General features: G+C 41.0%; 1 protein-coding gene across 1 annotated transcript in view; it reads right to left on the reverse strand.

Annotated features, from left to right (window-relative positions):
- abcc4 (ATP-binding cassette, sub-family C (CFTR/MRP), member 4) overlaps positions 1–23,095 on the reverse strand; it is a 458,391-nt gene that overhangs the window by 393,771 nt on the left and 41,525 nt on the right. The window contains exons 3-4 of the mRNA XM_048598320.1: positions 12,525–12,645; positions 10,366–10,590 (exon numbers count right to left, since the gene is read on the reverse strand). Coding sequence (XP_048454277.1) covers positions 10,366–10,590; positions 12,525–12,645 — 346 coding nt within the window. The remainder of the gene's footprint in view (positions 1–10,365; positions 10,591–12,524; positions 12,646–23,095) is intronic.

Raw genomic sequence — 23,095 nt, forward strand, 5'->3', positions numbered from 1 at the left:
TCCGCCTCCCACTCTCTCCCTATTTATTTCAAAACCCCCTTCCCCTCCCCCTTTTCTGATGAAGGGTCTAGGCCTGAAACGTCAGCCTCTCTGCTCCTATGATGCTGCTTGGCCTGCTGTGTTCATCCAGCCCTGCACCTTGTTGTCTCAGATTCTCCAGCATCTGCAGTTCCTACTATCCCTAACAAGGTGTAGAGCTGGATGAACACAGCAGGCCGAGCAGCATCAGAGGGAGGGTCTTGGCCCGAAACGTCAGCCTTCCTGCTCCTCTGATGCTGCTTGGCCTGCTGTGTTCATCCAGCTCTACACCTTGTTACCACAGTTAAGGAACTGGATTACAATGACCCTGAAGAAATTACACAACTCAGGAGACATCAGCAAGACACACTACCAAAAAAAGGAAGCCAGAGGGATCCAACACACCCCAATTCTACGGACTCCCCAATGTACACAAACCGGGGTCCCCCTCAGACCTATTCTCTCACTACCAGGCACAATGACATATAGCCAAAGAACTACAACAGAAATTGAAACACTACCCACTCCATCCACTCATCCCAAGAATTGTTCAACATCATCAAGGACACCAGGAAAGAAGAGGACAAGATGATGATATCCTTGGTCGTAACAGTACTAGTTACATCCATAAAGATCGACCTATCCAAATAAATAATTGCCACTTTACTGGTCAATTCTAGTACGCAGACAACCTTGGACACCAGCAACATCAGTAAGGACACCACCATGAAACTACCAGATTTGTGCCTCACAACCCAATTCACCTTCAACGACAGCATATACAAACAAATCAATAGAATACCAATCGTATCCCCCAATATCAGGACTGATTGCAGAAGCAGTAATTGCAAAAGTTAGAATGGACAGCGCTCCCCACTATACAACCCAAACTCTGGGTACGATATGTAGATGACACCTTCATGATTATTAAACGTACAAAACTAGAAGAAACCCACTGACACATAAGCAACATTCTCACCGGCATAAAATTCACCAAAGGGGAGGAGAACAACAACCGACTACCCTTCCTGGACATAACGGTAGAACGCAAAAGCAACAGGGAACTCCAGACTAACGTATATAAAAAGACCACACATACGGACCAGATACTCAATTACACTAGCAACCACCCCAATGCCCACAAATGGAGCTGCATCAGGACACTATTTAAATGAGCCACAACTCACTGCAGCAACCCAGAACTACGCAAAGCAGAACAGGAGCACCTATACGGAGTCTTCAAAAGGAATGGATACCCGAGAAGCACAATCCGCTGTTACCTCCAAGACAGATCACAACAAGAACACACAACACGATCACACTCACTAATCACCCTACCGTACATCAAGGGCATTTTAGAGGTGACCACAAGACTACTCAGACCCCTAGGTATCAGAGTAGCCCACAAACCAACAACCGCCCTACGACAGCTACTCACGAACGTGAAGGATCCCATATCCAAAACCAGCAAAACCGGTAATATACAAAATATCATGCAAGGACTGTGAGATACACAGTCAAACTGAAAGAAAACTGACAATATGGATACATGAACACCAACTAGCCACCAAGAGACATGACCAGTTCTGACTTGTCTCACTACACACGGACAATGAGGGTCATCCATAATCGCACAAACCAAACAGAGACACGCCAGGGAATTCCTGGAGGGCTGGTATTCCAACCAGAACTCCATAAACAAACACATTGAATTAGACCCTCTGTACAAACCACTTGAGAAACAGAACCAGAAGTAATACCAACCACCCAGCAAGCCCAGGTGCATAAATAACAAGCGGGACAGAATACTGATGCTTCACCGGAGGCGCACTGACGATGTTACCTAGCAGGATGACAAAATGTTTTTTGCAGCCAAACCTACCGGCTCGGGAAGTAGGTCGACAACCACAAAGCTTTGGAATTGGTAAACAAAATGGAGTTGGGGTTGCCTGTCTCTGAAAGACAAAGAGAATCATCATAGAATCCCTACAGTGTGGAAACAGGCCCTTTGGCCCAACAAGTCTACACCGACCCTCAGAGCATCCCACCCAGACCCATCCCCCTATAACCCACCTAATCTACACATGCCTGAACACTATGGGCAATTTAGCATGGCCAATCCACCTGGCCTGCACATCTCTGGACTGTGGGAGGAAACCGGAGCACCCGGAGGAAAACCATGCAGACACGGGCAGAATGTGCAAACTCCACACAGAGAGTCGCCCGAGGGTGGAATTGAACCCGGGTCTCTGGTGCTGTCAGGTAGGTGCGCTAACCACTGAGCCACCGTGACACCACGCCACCACGACACCACGCCACCACAAAATAATCATGGCAATCACTCAGCATTTACAGCATGGCAGTGGAAACTTTGGAAAGGGCTAAAATTCAATTGAAAATAACAAGACTTGTGTTAGAGGCAAAAGAAAAACTAAGAGGAAAGGAAATGAAACAGTATGAATTATGATTCAAAGCAGAGGAAGGGGAAAAAGAGGAAGGGGAAAAAGAAAAAGGTAGGAAGGCCCTAGCAGAAGAAAGGGAGAAAGAGAGAGCTTTTGAAGTTCAGAGGATGGAACTGAAAACTCAAAGGCAGCTTAAAATGGCAGAGATAGAGATGAAAGATTGGATTACTGATGAGCACAATGGTGGAGAGCAACCCCATTGTAGCAAAGGGCTGGTGGGTATCTGTTCAACTACATCCAAGTGTTGCCTAAATTCGATGAGAAAGATATGAGAGGCCATTTTCATTTCATGTGAGAAAGTGGCTAAACAAATGAAATGGCTGGTGGCCATGTGGGTATGGCTGATCTCAACAAAGTTGGTAAATTGGGCAAGTAATGTATTTGCATCACTATCAGAGGAGGTATCTAGGGAGTATAAGGAGGTGAAAAATGCCATCTTAAGTGCATATCAGCTAGTGCCAGAAGGTTATAGAACACGTTTCAGGAATCTAAGGAGGGGACCTGGTCAAACAGACATGGAGTTTGAAAGGATCAAAGAAAGTAATTTTGATAGGTGGATAACGGCATTGAAAATAGATCAAGCATAGATCTCTTAGAGAGATGATTATTTTGGAAGAGCTCAAAAATTCATGTCCTGAAGTAGTGAGAACTCATGTAGAAGAGCAGAGTGCTAAAACTGCAAGATTAGCAGCAGAAATGGCAGATGATTATGAATTGCTTCATAAACCAAAGGTTGGCTTCCAACTTCAATTTTAGTCTGTGAAGGATAGAAATTGGGAAAAAGAGAAACCCTCAGATCATGTGCAAAAAGGAGATCTTATTGATTACCACAGAGTAAGAAGGAACCCCATGAAGGGGAAAAAGAAGTACAAAAGTTCAGACATTTTCACTGCAATAAAGTAGGCCACATAAAGTCGCACTGTTGGTGGTTTAGAAAAAGCACTGGGAAGACAGATGTGGGAAAACAGGGTAAGCTAATGAAGTTTGTTTACATGGTAAAGGAAAACACAGTGAAAGCTAAAAAGTTGCAACAAAATGTACAACCTGGTCAGGGGTTGGTTGAAAAGAAAACGCCAGATCTCTTTAAAGAATTTACTTGGGAGGGTAAGGTTTACTCATGTATGCCAGGAGGAGCAGGTAAAGAAATTAAATTTTAAGAGATATGGGAGCAAGTCAATATTTGATGGTGAGAGATAAGGAGGTATGTAATTCAGAAGGAGTATTGCCAGGAGTATTCATGGTGAAAAGAGCAGCATTCCATTACATAAAGTCAAGTTGGAGCATCCGGTGAAAAGTGGAGAAGTGGTGGTAAGAGTAACAGAGAAATTTTTGGTTCCAGGAACAGAGTTTATTCTCGGTAACGATATAGCTGGATCACAGGTGGGAGTGATGCCTATTGTAGTTGAAAAGCCAGTGGAAAATCAGGCAACTGAAGTATAACGGAAAGTATATTCTGGGATTTTTTCTGGCTGTGTGATAACAAGTTCGCAAAGCCACAGGTTGAAGCTGGGGGAGAAATCAAAGAATAAAGATAAGGACGTTGAAGTTCATTTGTCAGAGACTATAGTTGAGAGAAAAAAAAAACAGGAACAGGTGGAGGACAAAGTGGATATTTTTAGTTCAGAGAAATTAGATGAATTATAACAGAAAGATGTAAAATAAAGCAGTTGTATCAAAAAGCACACACAGAAGAGGAATCTGAGTGCATCCCAGAACATTAAAAATGAAGTCTTGATGAGGAAATACAGACCATCATATATTCGGGGTGGGGGTGAGAAATGTGCAAAAGTTCATTGTGTCGTATTACAGGTGGGTTAGAGAAAGGTGGTGTTGCGGGTAGCACATGAATTACCAGTAGGTCATCTTTTAGGAGGAAGGCAAACTCAAGCCAAAATACAAGAACATTTTCTTTTGGCCTAGACTGCTTAAGGATGTGGTTGAATTTTGCCAGACATGTCATACGTCAGAAAATTGGAAAAGCTTAGATATTGATAAAACCAGCACCTTTAGTGCCCATTCCCATATTTGAGAAACCTTTCACAACAGTCTTAATTAACTGCATTGGATCCCTATCAAAAACAAATGGTGGGAATCAGTATTTGTTGACCATAATGGTTGTGTCTACTAGATTTCCAGAGGCCATTCCATTATGTAGTATCATGGCTAAAAGGATTACAGAAGAGTTACTCAATTTTTTTTTTAATTGATATGGACTATGCATAGAGATACAATCAGATCAAGGGTCAAATTTTACATTAAAATTGTCCAAGGAAGTCATGGATAGCTGAGGAATAAAATAATTCAAATCCACTACGTACCATCCAGAATCGCAGGGAGCATTAGAACAGTGGCATAAAACTTTAAAGACCATGTTCAGGACTTACAGTCAAGATTATCCCAGATTATTGGAAAATAGGAATTCCATTTGTACTGTTTGCAATTAGGGATGCACCAAATGAATCTCCAAAATGCAGTCCATTCGAATTAGTTTTTGGTCATGAGGTGAGAGGACCACTGAAATAAGTAGAAACTGGAGTATCAGAGTTCAGAGTTCATTTGGACGATGTGTCAAATTTTGGGGAAAGATCAAATAGAGTGGATGAGTTGGCTAGACAGCATTTAAAAGTAGCATAACATGTGATGAAACAGGGAGCCGGCAAGAAATCACAATTCGCAACTTTACTCGTGGAGATAAAGTGTTATTGTTACTTCCAGTGGTAGGTGAACCTTTAAAAGCAAGGTTTAGCGGGCCTTATCAAATCGAAAGGAGATTGAGCAAGGTGAATTATTTGATAAGAACGGCAGATAGAAAAAAATCTGAGTATCATGTGAATATGCCCCTTTGAAAGGGAAGGAAAGTCAAAGGAGAACGTGGTACTGGTTTCAACAGGGAGAAGAACCAAGTTCAGCAGATTCTGAATTGGACATTCCTCTAAACTGGATAATGAGGAAGTTCTCAAAAATTGAGCTAAATTATTGAGTTACCTTTCAGAGGAAAATCAAAATGACCTGAAATCATTATTACAATCACATGGTGAGATATATGGGAATTACTAATTTAATTACACTTGACGTAGGTATAGGAAATGCTGTTCCAACTAAACAATATCCTTATAGACTTAACCCTCAGAAGCTGGCACAGGTTCAAATAGAGATTGAACACATGCTCAAAGACAATCTAATCAAAATGAGTTGCAGTGACTGGAGTTCATTCATAGTAATAGTGCCAAAACTAAATGGTACCCAAAGGCTATGCGTGGACTATCGCAAAGTCACTGCATTTACTAAATCTGATTCATATCCTATTCCATGTTTGGAAGACTGCATTGATAACGTAAGACAAGCAATTTATATTTCTAAGTTGGACTTGCTCAGCAGATACTCTATCTGAAACAGCAAAGGAAATTTTGGCTTTTGTGACATGGAATAGGCTACATGAGTTTAAAGTCATGTCACTGGGTTTAAAAATGCGCAACCCACATTTCAAAGATTAACCAATAAAATTGGGATTACCCAATTGTGTGGTGTACATCGACAACTTGGCAATTTTTGGCCACGCATGGAAGGAACATTCAGAACATCGGTTGGAATTGTTCAATTGACTTCAGGCTTGGGGATAAACGTGGCTAACAGTGAGTTCTCAAAAGACCAAGTCACATTCCTGGGTCAAGTCATTGGACATGGAAAAATGGCTCAATGGGACGTGAAAACAAAGATTATTGAGGAATTTCCCATCCCATTGACAAAGAGGAAAGTACTATGATTCCAAAGACCAAGTAGTTTATAATCAGAATTTCTTACCCAAGTGAGAACTATTGCTCCACTGACTGATTTATTGAAAAAGCGCAGAAAATTTCAGCGTGCGGAGGAATGTCAGAAGGCATTTGACAACCTGAAAGCTGTGTTTACCATTGCCTCAATGTCAGGCGCATCTAATTATGCAAAACCATTCAAGGTAACTATCGATGCAAGTGATGTGGGTGATGCTGCTGCAGTCTTACAAGACAACAACTTTTGGTTATTTTTCTAGAAATTGAATAATCATCAATAGAAGTATTCCATAATTGAGGGGACCTTGAGCTTGGTGTTGGCATTGCACCATTTTCAACATCTATATTGCCAGTAATGTGTCTCTGACAATTGTTATGCTGATCATGACCTCTTAAAGATTCTGGAAAAAATTAAGGATAAAATTTTCAAACTATTTAGATGGAGCTTATAATTGCAGCCATTCAATTGAAAATTATGCATGTGGCAGAACAAGAGAAAGTAATTCTGAATGCATTGTTGTGATTTTCATGAAGGAAGACAGAGGCAAGAAAGAAAACGAACTGAAATGGACTGTAGTAGTGAATGTTTGCATGCTTAATCTAATGTATATGTATTGTAGTGTACTAATAGCCCATGGGCAAATGTTTTTTAAAAATAAAGCCATCTTTATATATTGATGGATGTTTTTTAAGTGGGGGTTGGGGCTGGGAGTGGGGGTGTGTGGGGGAGGGAAGTGTGATGATGCTATGGCTTTAAGAGATGTACTTTGTCCTGGTTAGTTTATTAAATCAAGAAAGGTTAAGATTGAGGTGGCAAACAGTCTGCTTCATCCAATAAAGTAAAAGTTTGAGAGGCCTAGGGTGGTTTTTCCCCAAATTAGAGCAATAGAATCAGCCTGAATGGGTGGGGTCAAGCTCCCACAGAACAAGGATTTTTAGTTTTAACCTTCAGTAGCAGTTGCTGTTGGGGTCTTGAAGAAGTGAAAGCTGCTTTTTCCCTCTCTTGGTTAGAAGTGAAAGCTGGAGTTCTCTCTCTCAGAATTGTCTTTTGGTGTTTTTCTTCCTGAATTGGAGAATTGCATGTGAGACAGTCTGTTTTCTGAATTTGTCTATTACCAAATACGTGTTTAGGGGATGTCCTGATATTCAAAACAGTTAATTGGAAATAGTTACTGTATCTATTATTGTTAAGTTTTCCAATAGGGTTAAGTTATTCCAATTCCTTCTTTCTTTTGTTGTATTTTAACTATAGACGATGAATAAAGTGTGTTTTGCTTTGAATCCAGAAGTTTGTCCAATTAAATTGCGCCTGGAAAGCAACACCTTATATTTACCTTTAAAATAAGAAAACATGAGGGTCTAGGCTATCTTCTGAACAGTTTGAAAGGGTTTGGTATGGTCTATAACATTATGAGTGACCTCGATTATGGTCTCAGCTCCACTTTTCTAACAGCCCCTATAACCCTCGACACCCTCAAAAATCAAATTAACTTCCCTTGTATTCAGGTGGGAGGAGGAAGAGGTCCCTTGACAACCTATCATGCCTGCTTTCCACTGATCAGCCACACAGCTGTGATAATTTCAAATTTAAATTTCTATTCTGAAGGACACCGCCCCCCCCCAGCAACCAAGAATCAGCACCACCCATCTTGGCCTGTAAAGCTCCTGATGTAGATCAATTCTGAAAGGTCTTGCAAGAGTTCTCAACTCTCAAAACTCATACAACATAGAACTGTACAGCATAGGAACAGGCCCTTTGGCACAAGATGTTGTGCCAAACATGATGGCAAATTAAATTAATTCCTTCTGCCTGCCTTTGGTCTATATTCTTACATTCCTTGCATATTCATTCGCATATCTAAAAGTCCCTTAAACGCCCCTATCGTATCTGCCTCCACCTCCACCCTTGTCAGCACATTCCAAACACCTACCACTCTGTGTAAAATTACTTGCCCCTCACATTTCCTTTGAACTTTACCCCTCACCTTAAATGCATGCCTCTTTGACATTTCAACTCTAGGAAAAAGATTCATACTGTCAACCCTACCTATGCATCTCATAATTTTATCAAGTCACCCCACAACTTCTGCCGCTCCAGAGAAAACAACCTGAGTTTTTCTAGCCTCTCCTCATAGCTCACAATCCGCGCAGCATCCTGGTAAACCTCTTCTGTGCCCTTTCCAAAGCCTCCATATCCATCCTGTAATGTGGCAACCAGAATTGAATGCATTACTCTAACTCTAACCCTAACCCAAACTCCAAGTGTGGCCTAACCAGCCGCATGTCTTTCACTGGTGATCCCACTTCCTGGCATTTTATTAATCTAGCCACTTAAACAACCCTGTGAACATGACTGAAACACATTGCACAGAGTCAGGACCCAGAATTGGTCTGGATTCCAAACTGCAAATCCAGTCACTAGTCTTTTAAAGGAGAAGAAAGAAGACTGGGGCAAGTTGAGATGCTTAATAGATCCATTGCTCACACAACAATTCAGATAATGTTAGTGGTGGAATGTGTATCAAGCCAGAGAGCACCCATGAACCAAGATTCAGTCAAAGCCTGAATTTCAATTCAATAAGCAAAGATCTTATTCATGACTGACCACACATTCTGGAGAGAGAAAAAAATTGAAGAGTTTAATTTAAGTGTATGCCTTAAACTCACAGCTGTGAATTTTCCAGGCCAGATGCTTTCAATTTCCATAGCCTCCCTCATAATCTACTTCAGAACTGGCAAATTCAAGCAGACAATACAAAGCATGATATTGTATGATATTGTACTTAAATTAACATGTTAAAAGTGAGCAAAAATAATAGTCTACTTCTAAAATGCATAACAAAGCAAAAATTCCACTTTCTATTTTTAAAAATCAAGTTTTCATCATGCTGTAGTAATATTGTGCACAGTACGAAGACCTGTAGATTAACTGTCAAAGGTGACTTCAAAATTGAACAAATGATTCCTGATTTACCCTATTGTTGTCAACCATATAAATATACATATACAGTCCCTTTCATTTAATAAAATGTTCCAAGGCACTTCATAGAAGCATCATAAAGCAAAACTAAACGTATGTGGCTTAGTGTTAAAACAGATGGTCACAAGGTTGATCGAAGAGATAGGTTTATTGTGCACAATTCTGGGAGCCACATTATAGGAAGGATGTGAGTGCATTGGAGAGGGTGGTTTACAACAATGTTTCTACAGTTGAGGAACTTTAGTTATGGAGATACACTAAAAAAAGCTAGGACTGTTCTCCTTGGAGAAAAGGCTGAGAAAAGATCTGATAGAGGTTTTCAAAATCATGAGTAGGGTGGATTGTGTAGATAGGAAGAAACTGTTCCCGCTCATAAAAGGAACGTGAACAAGAAGGCATAGATTTAAAGCGATCGGAAAAATAAGTAAGGGTAAAAGAAGAAAAAACAGTTCCACTCTGAGTAGTTAGGGTATGGAATGCACATTCTGAAAGTGTGGAGGAGGCAGGGTCAATTGAGGCGTTCAAGAGGGCATTGGATGATTATTTCAATAAAAATAGCGTACAAGAGTATGGGAAAAAGCAGGAGATGGCACTAGATAATGACGTTCATTTACCAAGCCAGTACAGGCAGGAGGGGTCAAATGACCTTCTGCATTATAACACTTTAATAATTCTCTTTTAAAGGAACATCTTGAAAGAAGGAAGAGAGGTAGAGCATTAGAGAGGGTATGGAGGAAATTCCAGAGCTTGAGGAGGCTGAAAGCACATCGCAATCAAAACGTATCTGACACAACTTCAAAATCAATGCAATAGTAGTGACAGTTTACTAAGTGAAGCTCCAAATTACTTTAGAGAACCTGAATATGTTTCGAAATAATGAAGTTAAAATTTTGCTTGGCTTGGGAGGAAAGAAAATTAATGAACAATTTCAATACATGCTTATAACTATAAAGGTTTGCCTGACACACAACAATTACTACATTTCAAAAATAGTTCATTATACATAGGCAAGTGTTCTTATCTAGTTTGCAACACAGCGTACTTCTATCTCACAGATATGATTCAACAAAAAATTCAACATTTCTAAGCTTTACATCCCAATCACTGTGCCAATTATCAAGAGTAAAATCCTTACCTTTTTATAAATCATATGGCACATTGCTACTCTTAGTTTCATCCCACTCCTTTGTACATGAAAGAAATACAAATGATGCAGAATTGCTAGAAATAGATTACAAAGTGATATACCAGCAGCATAGCCAAAGGCAACTTTGTAAGCCTCCATATCATCTGGATTGTAGTTTTCAAAATAATTAATAACTTTTCCTAATATGATAGGCTGAACAATTCTGATCGTTTCCTAAAAGAAAAAAGACATTAACATTTCATTGAGTTTTCAAATTTTGAAACAGGTGCAAAAAATCAAACACAATACTTGCAAAAAGTCTTTTACTTCTAAAACAAAATCAAATATAATTACTTCTGACTATATAAATGCTATTAATGTCACTGATTTCTTTTACTAGTTAACATTTTTATTCTCCTGCTTCAGTTTCACCAATTGTACATTTCAAGGGACATATACAAAACATTTTTCTTGCACTTCCCCATCCACATTTGTATCTGGAAGAGACCATTTTCAGAGAACATTCATTTTTCTCTATGGAATAATGTTTTGCTTTATTCAATCCCTCTTCCATCACATCTGAAAATTAATACATGAAGCTAGGGATTTACTCAAACCCAGCTCTCTGTCTATACCTGACACGTGCCTCCTTCAATTTCTCTAATATGGTACCAAACTTGGAAGAATAGCAAACCAGGAGGATAGTGCGGAACACTAGAAGACAGACAAACCGATGTGGGCAGATAGGTAGAAGAGGTTCAATGCAATGATGTGGAAAGTGATGTATTTTGGCAGAAAGAACATTAAAAGACAATACAAAATAGGGATTATTATTCAAAAAGAACGCAGGAACAGAGGGACCTGGGTGTTTTTGTCTTCAGGTCAACGAAGGTGGCAGGATATGTGCAGAGCAGTTAATTAAGGAAAGTATTCTCAGCTTTATTAACAGATGTATATCGTTCAAGATCGAAAAGGTGACGTTCAACTTGCACAAGACACTTGTCAGACTTTAGCTGGAATATTCTGTACAGTTCTGCGTGCCACATTATCGGATGGATGTGAAGGCATTGGAGAGTGCGCAGATGCAATTCACAAGAATCGTTCCAGAAAGAAGGGATTTCAGTTATTGAAGTAGTTGGGACAGTTCTCCTTAGATAGAAGGCAGGCATAAGGCGATCCGATAGACATTTTGAAAAACATGAACAAGTGAGACAGTGTGGATGGGAGAAACTGCTCCCAATCATAAAAGGATCTAGACCTTGACGGATAGATTTAAAATGATTTGCAAAAGCAACAAATAAGACGCAAGGAATAAACTTTTATGGTACAAAATGCATTTCCCAGAAACATGGAAGAGAGAAATGTGTTTGAACTATTCAAGAGGGCATTGGATGACTATTTGGATAGAAATAATATGTGAAGATATGGGGAAAAAGAAAATAGGAGAAGATTGAAATTAGGCCTGGTTAAAGCCTGCTTTTAAGTAATTTTCTTTCAAGATCTCATGGCTGGAACTTCTTCTCAATCTCAGCCTTTACATTCTCGTGTCATTTTTAGGCTTTTTTTTAAGTCTCTGCTACTTCCCACTTCATATTGGCTTCTCCTTCACTCTCAACATTTGTGTCCTATACTATAGGTCTGTTCCGTCTTCTTGGTTTGTCAACTCAGGAAAAAGCAGGAATGGGTGGAATATTTTAAATTAAATAGAGGGAAAAGGAAATAATAGCTCAATTGGAGAAGATTATTTAGTTAATTATGCTTGCATAAACATAAGCACTATCACAGAACTGTTGGGCCAAATAGCACTTTTCTGTGTTGTACACTCCAATACTTCGCAGGAGAATTGAAATAAGCAAGAAAGTAAAACTGCAAGAGATACAGATTTTGGATATTATCAGATTGTATTTTCCAACAAATGCTTTTCTTGAAAACATCACACTGGAGCAACTTAGCAAATGTTGGCACACCAAGGGCAATCAAAGAAGCACAGAAAGAGGTTATGAAACAGCACAACTCTCAGGGTCCAAAGCGGTCAGCATTTCTTCTTTAGGGCAATCACATTGTGCTATTGACCTGACAAATTAGCAGTCAAACTGAATTTCCATCAGGGCAGGAAAATAATTTTGCAATTCTAGAACAAATAAACTTATTTAATAAAAAAAAATTACCTCTAAAAATGTGAATGCACCTAAAATGATATATGATTTCCAGAAACATTTCAAAATGGCTTTTGTAAGATGGGGAACTCGAGCTTGTTTTTGTGCTTTCCGGACTTCTTCATCCCAATGCCTAAGAGAGACGGAGGGAGGAAGGGCATGGAAGGAAGGATGGGTTGGTGGGGGAGGGCACAGTGGAGTGGTTGAAGGGCAGGAGGCAAGGGACAGCACACAAGGGAGACAGAAAAGAATAATAATACCTGTAAATCTCAAACAACAAACATTTTATTGGCAGCTGTAATTTTAAAGCATGAAGACAACCAAAATCATAAGCTGTTGTCACAAATTACTGAAGGTGTCCGATGATGTCTGATGGGAAATTGGACAAGTGAAAATGTGACAAGCACACCTGGGTCAGAGATGCCAATTCAAGGGTTTCATGAAACATACAGTACACTGCAATCACACATGGTACCCTTTCAAAAGGAGAATAAGACAGTTTCCCTTTATGTTTACCAAAGAACCATCCAAGCAATCCAGCTCATTATTCCATGACTTTCCAAGTGAAGAATTTCCATTTTAATACTTTTTTTTAATGGGCAAGGTCAAGACAGTAATGTCAGGTGTCATATGTTCACTAAAGGAACATTTCCACAGCTCAAATAAATCCTATTATGCAAAGACAAAAAAAATCGGACACATGTACATGCAAACAAGAAACAACAGTAGGTTACCTGGCCTTCTGAGCCTGCTCTGTCATTCAATAAGATCATAATCAATCTGATTTTAACGTTTACTCTATATTCCTGCATATTTCAGATAATCTTTCAACCCCTTGGTAATTATGAATCTGTCCACCTCTGCCTTAACAATATTTCAAGATTATGCATTCACTGCTTTTTGTGAAATTCCAAAGACTCCAGACCCTCAAAGAAAAAAAAATGTTCTTCATCTTAGTCTTAAATATGCGTCCTGTTAGTTCTAGATTCTTCCATAAGAGGAAGCAATCCTTTCAACATCCTCCTGGTAAGTATCCTCAGGATCTGAGATGGCTTCAATTAAGTCACCTCTGATTCTTCTGAACACAAGAGGATACAAGACTAGCCAATCTAGCCTTTCCTCATAAGGAAATCCGCTCACTCATTCCAGGTTTTAGTCTAGTAAACCTTCTCTGACCTGCTTCCAATGCATTAACATCCTTTCCATAGGCATGATGACCAATACTGTACCAACATTCCAGATATGGTCTCACCAATGTCCTGAAGCATAGCCTTCATTACTCTGGCATTCAATTTCCCTCACAATGAAGCATGACATTCTATCAGCTTTCCTGATTACTTGCTGTACCTACATACTAACCTAGTTATTCATTCACTAGGTTCTCAGATCTCTCTGCATCTCAGAGCTGTGCAGCCTCTCACCATTTAGAATAATATGCTTTTTAATTCTTTCTACCAAAGTGAATAATTTTGCAATTTCCTACCTTTGCCAGATCCTTGCTCACTCACTTAGCTTTTCTACGACCATAACGTAGACTCCTAATGTCGTCTTCACAACTCACTTTCTGCCTATCTGTAAAGGGGGACCTGGCATCAATCTGAACAACTAAAAGACTGAACAAACTAGGACTTTCTTAAAAATGACAATGGTAACTTAAATTATGAAGGAATTAGACAGGATTATCAGAGATGTTTTTGCCTCTTGAAATGCTAAATTTAGGATAGTGACTTAAAAGTCAAGCAGGAATTCAGGAGAAACTGCACTCAAAGTATGTCACTGGACTGGTACCCCATAGGCCAAAGCTAATCCTCTGGAAAAATGGATTTGAATCCTACCATGACAGATCGTGAAATTTGAATCTCATTAATGCAATCTGGAATTAAAAATTAGTCGAATGGTGCCTGTGAAATCACTGTAGAAACTCATTATAACAATTCACCTGATTCATTAAAGTTCTTTAAAGGAGGCGGTGAGGACAGGAGTGGGAGCAGGCATACTCACAACCTGCTGATGCTACACCTTGGTTTTACTTAATTTTCTCTAATTCAGTTCTCCGTGACTTCACATCATGGCTTTCTTGGAGGAAATGGAGAGAGAAGCACCTCACATTACACAAAATCACTCATAGGCTACCAGGGAATATACTTAATGCACAGATACTATTCCAGCTCATCCAAGAGCATGTAGGATGATGCAGCTGCCTAAGGGAAACCACCTAAGAGTTGTGAAATGTTCTAAGACCACCCCACTCAACCATCACATTGTCAATTTGATTGTCAGCAATTACAGTTATGCTTGCTTCCAGCTACTTCCATTTAATCTCAAGGAATTCCAACCAAATTATTCAGGGCTCTTGTGGCACAGTGGTAGTGCCCCTCCTCTGATCCAAGAGATATGCGTTCAAGTCCCACCTGATTCAAAGGCGTGTACCAGGGAGAACATCTTGCACCCAGTCTGCCCATCCAGCCAGAAATTTAAATTTTTCGATGAGATCATCTCATATTCTTACAAACTCTAGGATTAAAAGCCCCTAGCCGACCCAATCGCTCCTTATACAACAATCCTGCCATTCAAGAAATCCATCTGGTGAACCTTTCACTGCAGTCCCTCAATGGCAAGTAGATCCTTTCATAGCAGTCCATGACAACGTGTTCAATTTAATTATATAAGTGGTTTGTTAATCGTCTTCGGTCAAGACGATATTTATGCGAAAGCATTAATAGTAGGAGCTTTTTATTGTATGCAGAATCATGAAATGTTTTTTAAGACGGATATGTTATTTGTAGAATTACAAACCATACTGTTGTTTGTATGTTACAATATCTAGATAAGTCGCATCCTTCACAATAGCATTTCAGTTAGTGCTGTGCAGTAATGTATTAGTCCATAACATGTGGTGTGATCTGTAAATAAAGTATATTTGAAGAAATCTGCACCTTTTCTGACAAAAGTTTGATCATTTTAAAGAGTTAGGAACACGTATGCCAAAGGGGATTTTTTTGTAATTAAAATAGTTTATCCGTTCAAATGATGTGTTTGTCTTCATGTTTCCAAAGTATTGCGCTCTTTAACTTAAAAATTTAAACAAGTGCTGATTACTGTATATGCATGCTGTGAAGAGAAAGCTGATTTGCATACATATAATTTATACAATGTAACATATAAATAATAAATATATATTTATAATATAATTATAAGTAACTCAGAATGCATTTCATCCCGACCAAATGACTTTTCAAGCATTTTAAAAATCTGATCCAATACCATTACTCCTCTGCTTTTATTGTTCCAATAGCAGCATCTGCTTCTTTGGTGAAGACTGTAAAGACTGTCGCTTTATTTTTGTATTTTTTTTACAATTGAAAGCTGAAATGAGAAAGAACTGTTTTAAAACCAATATTATAAAGAATTGTTGCATGTCACTAATGGCGAGTATTGTGTAAACAGCTAAATAAAAACCAGAAGAACTGTGGATACTGTAAATCAGGGACAAAAACAGAAGTTGCTGGAAATTCTCAGCAGGTCTGGCAGCATCTGTGAAGAAAAAGTCAGTTAACGTTTCGGGTCTGGTGACCCTTCCTCAGAACTGATGGTAGCAGGAAAATGTTGGTTCATATGCAGAAAATAGGGAGGTGGATTAGGTAGGGTATAAACAATAGGATAAAAGGATAGAGCCCAAATAGATAGAAGAGCAGTTGGATAGACAAAGGAGGTGATAACAACCTGGCTAGGAGGGTGAATAGCTGTTAATGGGGACTGTTAATGACTAACGATAGGTAATGTGTAATGGTATGCTATGTGATAACAAGGCCTGGTGCATGGGGTAGGGGGCTAGGACATGGGAGAGTTTAGGCCCTAAAATTATTGAACTCTATATGGAATCAGGAAGACTGCAGGGTCCTCAAGTGGAAAATGAGGTGTTGTTCTTCCAGTTTGCACTGAGATTCGCTGGAACACAGCAGCAAGCCAGAGGCAGACAGGTTGGCCAGGGTGGTGTCTTACAGTGGCAGGCAACTGGAAGTTCAGGGTCTTTTTTGCAAGCAGAACGTAGATGTTCTGTGAAGTAGTTATCCAGTCTATGCTTCATTTCCCTAATGTAGAAGAGACCACTTTGTGAGCAGCAAATGCAGTAGACTAGATTGTGGGAAGTGCAGGTGAAGTGTTGCTTCACCTGGAAGGTATGTTTGGGCCCTTGGATACTGGGGACGGAGGACGTAAATGGGCAGGTATTACACCTTCGCCCGTTGCAGAGGAAGGTGCTGTGGGGCTGTGTCGGGATGAAGGAAGAGTGGACCAGTGTGCCCTGGAGGGAACAGTCCCTGCAGAAGGTGGACAAGGGAGGCAAGGGAATGTGTGTCTGGTGTACAACAATATGGTTGACACTTAAATGCCCTCTGGGCAATTAGGGTTAGGCAATAAATGCTGCCTAGCCAATGACGCCCTCTTCCTGTTAATGAATAAAGAAATTTTCCGCTTGGGTACCCTGCAGCCCTCCTGACTCAATATAGAGTTCAATAATTTTAGGGCCTAAACTCTCCCATGTCCTTGCCCCCTATCACACACTCCAAGCCTTGTGTTATCACACAGCCTGCCATTACACGCCACCTATTGTTAATCACTAACAGTCCCCATTAACAGCTATTCACCTTCCTAGCCAGATCATTATCAACTCCTTTGTCTATCCAACTGTTCTTCTCTCTCTTTGGGCTCAATCCTGTTATCTTATTGTTTACTACCTACCCCATCCCCCTTGCTACTTTCTGCTTACAAACTGACGTTTTCCTGCTACCATCAGTTCCGAGTATGGGTCACCGGACCCAAAACATTAACTCTGATCTTTTCTTCACAGATGCTGCCAGATCTGCTAAGCAATTCCAGCAACTTCTATTTTTGTGTAAACAGCTATTTGAACAAGCAGGAATTGAAGTGGTTGCAGATGAACTGGAGACAACAGGAAGTGTACAGACATAGCTGGTTGGCACAAGTAGTTTACAGGTCCCTGGACTTGCGACAATTGTTGATGACAAAAGTCTTTGCCTAGCAACAATGGCACGATTGTTTCACAGGCAGCTCAATAGCTTGGGTTCACAAGCTCAGGATTTGCCTGTTTTCTGCAGTCAAAACTTCCTTTAAATCTCAAGAAGACCATTTCATCTTTCCTTCAGCAGTTGTTCTAAGCTGTAACTTTTAAGTGATAAGTGATGACCTTTCCTGTGAACCACAACTTGTGTCTCTTGAAAGCCAGTACAGCATCCAGTGAAAAGAAAGAGTTAAGGTATTCTTTTCAATGTTAACCACTAGTCCATTTTTCTTCTCCCTTTGTACCTCTCTTATTCCCTTTTGCAGATCTCTGCATTTCCTATATTGCGCTTAATTTAGTACTGTATTATGCACCTTACATTTGTTTGGATCCTCCTTTTCTGTATCTTTAAACCTCTATATTTTAGCTGTTCTAGCTCTATACGGCCTTCCTTCCTCACTCCAGGAACGTGTACCTGCACTACCCCCTCTTTGAAAGCTTCTCATTGTTTAATTGCTGATTTGCCTGCCAGCTAACTAAACTTTGTCTTTAGATAACTTTAACTTAATTGTTTCAATCTTGGAATAGGAACAGGAGAGCATTTTGGCAGCATTCTTCACAACTGAGCAGCCCTCTTCAGGATCCATTCTGCTCTTCTGCATGATGAAAGGGCTAGAAAAGGTGCCTCACTAACGTACTCTGTTGTATCACCAACCTGACTGGAAAACTGCATCCAGGAGGCTCGCCTACCTGTGGTCCATAAACCAAAACCAACCTCAATCTCAGAACCTGGAATGTATGAACCCTAATGGATAACAAGAGAAAAAAAAATGCAGAACTGTCCTTATTGCCTGTGAACTCCGGCACTTCAACATTGGAGTCTCCTGCAGGGCAGTGATATTAAACGGTAGGCAAAGGGCAGGTGAGAGATCGTGGTGATGGTTATTATACCTTCTTCTGAACAGGAAAGCCAAGGATCAACTCAAGATATATGGAATTGGATTCACTACCAAGAACCAATTCATCAACTGACTACCAGAGTTCCATATTGGCATGAACGATCGCATCATGATTCTGTTGACAAGTTGCCAAGAACCAGCCGGCAATAGTCATGAGTACACATGCTCCAAACATTGATGCCATGGATGAGTCCAATGAAGGCTTCTACTCCACCCTGGACATCATATTCATGATAATCCCTAACAAAGATAAAATTATAACCATTCTTGGGGACTTCAATGCCACGGTTGGAAAGGACATTCAACTCTGGAAAGGAACCATTAGAAATGATGGAGTTGAGAACTGCAACTCCAACAGAATACTCCAGCTCACCAAGTGTGCAGAATACTAGTTGGTCATCACCAACACAATGTTCCACCAAAAAGACAAGTTCAAAACATATTGGAGGCATCCATTATCAAAGCATTGGCACACAAGGGATTGAATAATGACATAATCCAAAGACCAAAAGGATGACCTCACTACCAAAGTGATGACCAGCACAGATAACTGCTGGACAAACCACCAGCTCATCCAATCCTCAATGTCCATCGAATGCCACCAGAAATAGCCAAAAATGAAGAAACGGTTCAGAAAAAAGCTAAACACTGAGCAGCTTTCAAGAGCCAAGCAAAGTAACGAACTTCCAACAATATCTTCACCAAAATCTCTAAGGAAATCAAGTGGAGGAAATTTGGAAAGAGTTAAAGACAGTAATTAACTCGTGCTGTGAAGAAACCAACAGCTACAGCAACAGGAAACACCAAGACTGATTTGACAAGGATGATCATATCATCCAAAACCTCATCAACTAGAGGAAGAAAGCTCTCCGTGCCTGGCAAAACAACATCACCAGTGAGGCAATAAGGGGAAGGCAGAGTTACAAAGAACAACAAGGAAAATCAAGAACAAATGGTGGACTGAGAAAAGAGAAGCAGCTGCAAGATAAGGGTGGCAGGGTGGCATAGTGGCTCAGGAGTTAGCATTGCTGCCTCACAGCACCAGGGACTCCCGTTTGATTTCGCCCTCGGGCAACTGTCAGTATGGAGTTTGCACTTCTTCCCATGTCTGGTGGGTTTCCTCTGGGTGATCTGGTTCCTCCCACAGTCCAAAGTTATGCAGGTTAAATGGATTGGCTGTGCTAAATTGCCCATAGTGTTCAGAGATGTGCAGGCTAGGTGGGTTAGCCATAGGAAATGCAGGGATAGGGTAGGGGTTGGGTCTGTGTGGGATGCTCCTCAGAGGCTTGGTGTGGACCCGTTGGGCCAAAAAGCCTGTAAGGTTTTAGAGTAGATTTGTAGCTGGGGATGTGGATGTTGTGGTTGGTTGGCTTGCCGAGCTGGTTTGTTGTTCTGCAGACGTTTCATTACCCTGCTGGGTAACATCATCAGTGCAGCCTCCGATGAAGCACCATTGTGTTTTCCCGCCTGCTATTTAAACTCTGGTGTCCATTGAGCTGGATTACCTCACTTCCGGTTTTTCTTCGCAACGGAGTGTATATGGGGTCGAGCTCTATGCGTTTGCTGATGGCTTTCTCGTGGAGTAACAGGCTTCTAGCAATTCCCCTGCTTGTCTCTGCTTTGCTTGTCCCAGGATCTTGCTGCTCTCCCAGTCAAATTGGTGGCTCTCCTTATCCACGTGGATAGAGATGAGTGAGTATTGGTCGTGTCTTTTTGTAACCAATTGATGTTCGTGTACCCTTGTTGTTAATTTCCTTCCTGTTTGTCCGATTTAGTGTTTGTCACAGTCTTTGCAGGGAATCTTGTATATGACATTGGTCCTGTCCATAATGGGTCTTTGGTTCGGGTGAGCAGTTGTCGTAGGGTTGATGTGGGTTTGTGTGTTGCTCTGATGCCCAGTGGTGGTAGGAGCATTGTGGTCAGTTCTGATGTGTTTCTGATGTAAGGTAGCGTGATGACTGTGTCGGGGCGTGTAGTGTCATCCTGGTGTCGTTCATGTAATAGGCATCTTCTGACCCAACTTTTCAGGTATCCATTGTCTTTGAATACCTGGAAGAGGTACTTTTCTTCTTCTTGGTGTAGCTCTGTGCTGCTGCAGTGTGTTGTTGCCCGTTTAAATAATGTTCTCACGCAACTACGTTTGTGTGTGTTAGGGTGGCTGCTGTTGAAATTCAGTACTTGGTCTGTGTGTGTGGCTTTCCTGTGTACCTTTGTTAGGAATTCCCCATTTGACCTGCGCTCTACCATGACATCCAGGAATGGGTGCTGTTTGTTCTTTTCCTCTTCTCTGGTGAATCTGATTCCAATGAGGGTGTTGTTTATTAGTTCGTGTGTCTCCTCTACATTGGTCCATTTAATAATGATGAAGATGTCGTCCACGTAGCGTATCCACAGTTTTGGTTGGATTAGTAGAAGGGCCATACATTCAAATCTCTACATCACTGCTTCGGCTATTATTCCAGAGCAGTAGCAGACCCTTCGGTCCAACTCGTGTGCACCGACCAGATATCCTAAACTGATCTAGTCCCATTTGCCAGCGTTTGGCCATATCCCTCTAAACCCTTCCTATTCATATACCCATCCAGATGCTTTTTAAATGTTGTAATTGTATACACCTCCACCACTTCCTTTTGCAGCACATTCCATGCATTCAAATCCTTTACCAACCCATTGCAGATCATGTTCTGGCCCACCTCTCCAATTAAGATCAATGCAGAAATTCTCCCAAACGTGGAACATTTGCCCTACCTGGAAAGTTACCGTCATCGAAGGCTGACATCAATGTGGAGATTCAATATCACATCCAATCTGCAACCACTGTTTTTGAATGCCTAAGGCTTAGAATTTTCAATGACTGAGACATCCATGCTCGTATCAAGATCCTCTTGTATAAGGCAGTCATCTTTCAGACTCCTCTGTACAACTCGAAAACTTGGACTATGCATACAAAGAACAAAGAAAATTAAAGCACAGGAGCAGGCCTTCGGCCCTCCAAGCCTGCGCCGATCCAGATCCTCTATCTAAACCTGTCACCTATTTTCCAAGGATCTGTATCCCTCTGCTCCCTGCCCAATCATGTATCTGTCTAGATACATCTTAAATGACACTATCGTACCCGCCTCTACCACCTCCGCTGGCAACACGTTCCAGGCACCCACCACCCTCTGCATAAAGAGCTTTCTACGCATATCTCCCTTAAACATTTCCCCACTCACCTTGAAATCATGACCCCTAGTAAACGAGTCCCCATCTCTGGGAAAAAGCATCTTGCTATCCACCCTGTCCATACCTCTCATGATTTTGTAGACCTCAATCAGGTCCTCCCTCAACCTCCATCTTTCTAATGTAAATAATCCTAATCTACTCAACCTCTCTTCATTGCTAGCGCTCTCCATACCAGGCAACATCCTGGTGAACCTCTTCTGCACCCTCTCCAAAGCATCCACATCCTTTTGATAACGTGGCGACCAGAACTGGACGCAGTATTCCAAATGTGGTCAAACCAAAGTCCTATACAACTGTAACATGACCTGCCAACTCTTGTACTCAATACCCCGTCCGATGAATGAAAGCATGCCGTATGCCTTCTTGACCACCCTATCCACCTGCTTTGTCACCTTCAGGGTACAATGGACCTGAACACCCAGATCACTCTGTGCATCAATTTTCCTCAGGGCTTTTCCATTTACTGTATAGTTCGCTCTTGAATTGGATCTTCCAAAATGCATCACCTTGCATTTGCCTGCAAACGCTCTGAGCTGTTGGTGTATGTGCATATGCATGTAGAATTTAACAATTGCCTCCATCGCATGAAAGACACAGGGAGATGAATTACAGAATCCTTAATGTGGAAGCATACTATTTGGCACATCAAGTCTACACAGACCCTCTGAAGAACATCCCACTCAGACCCATACGCTGTAATCCTGCATTTTCCATGGCTAGTCCACCTAGCCTGCATATCCCTGGACAACATGGGAAATTTGGCATGGCCAATACATCTAACCTGCACATCTTTGGGACTGTGGGAGGAAACTGGAGGAAATCCATGCAAACACAGGGAGAATGTGTAAACTCCACAACAGATGGACAGTCACCCAAGGGTGGAATCGAACCTAGTCCCTGGCGCCTTGAGACAACCACTGAGCCACTGTGCCGCCCGGTTGCTAATGGCAGCTCAATTGATGGTATCGGCATTTTGCTCACTGCCAAGCCTCTTGCAGTCTCTCACCAGACCATGGTGCTTTTTCTCCATGTCCATAGAAGGTGCAACCGAACTCATCAAAATACTTTAATTTAGCACTAGGGACACAACTTTAAAAAAAAGGATTTCCCATTTGCTGAGATGACAAGTTTTTTTTTCTTTAAAGGAGGTGCAGGTCTGTTTCTCAGTACTTTGCATAGTTGTCAAACACAGGTGAATAACGGCTACCAGGAAAATAAGCTCAATTTCCATTTTTGCCATCTGCAACACATTTTAGATACATCCTGGCAGAAAATAACCAACACAACAGTGCTCCTCTCAAAAACAGAGCTCCCAGTGTGTTAAGACTGATCAGAGGCAATTTCAGTAGATTGGGCACATGGCAGGGCAGAAAATGGTC

Source organism: Rhincodon typus, chromosome 6 (assembly GCF_021869965.1).
Source record: "Rhincodon typus isolate 14 chromosome 6, sRhiTyp1.1, whole genome shotgun sequence".
In the NCBI taxonomy this organism is placed as follows: Eukaryota; Metazoa; Chordata; class Chondrichthyes; order Orectolobiformes; family Rhincodontidae; genus Rhincodon; species Rhincodon typus.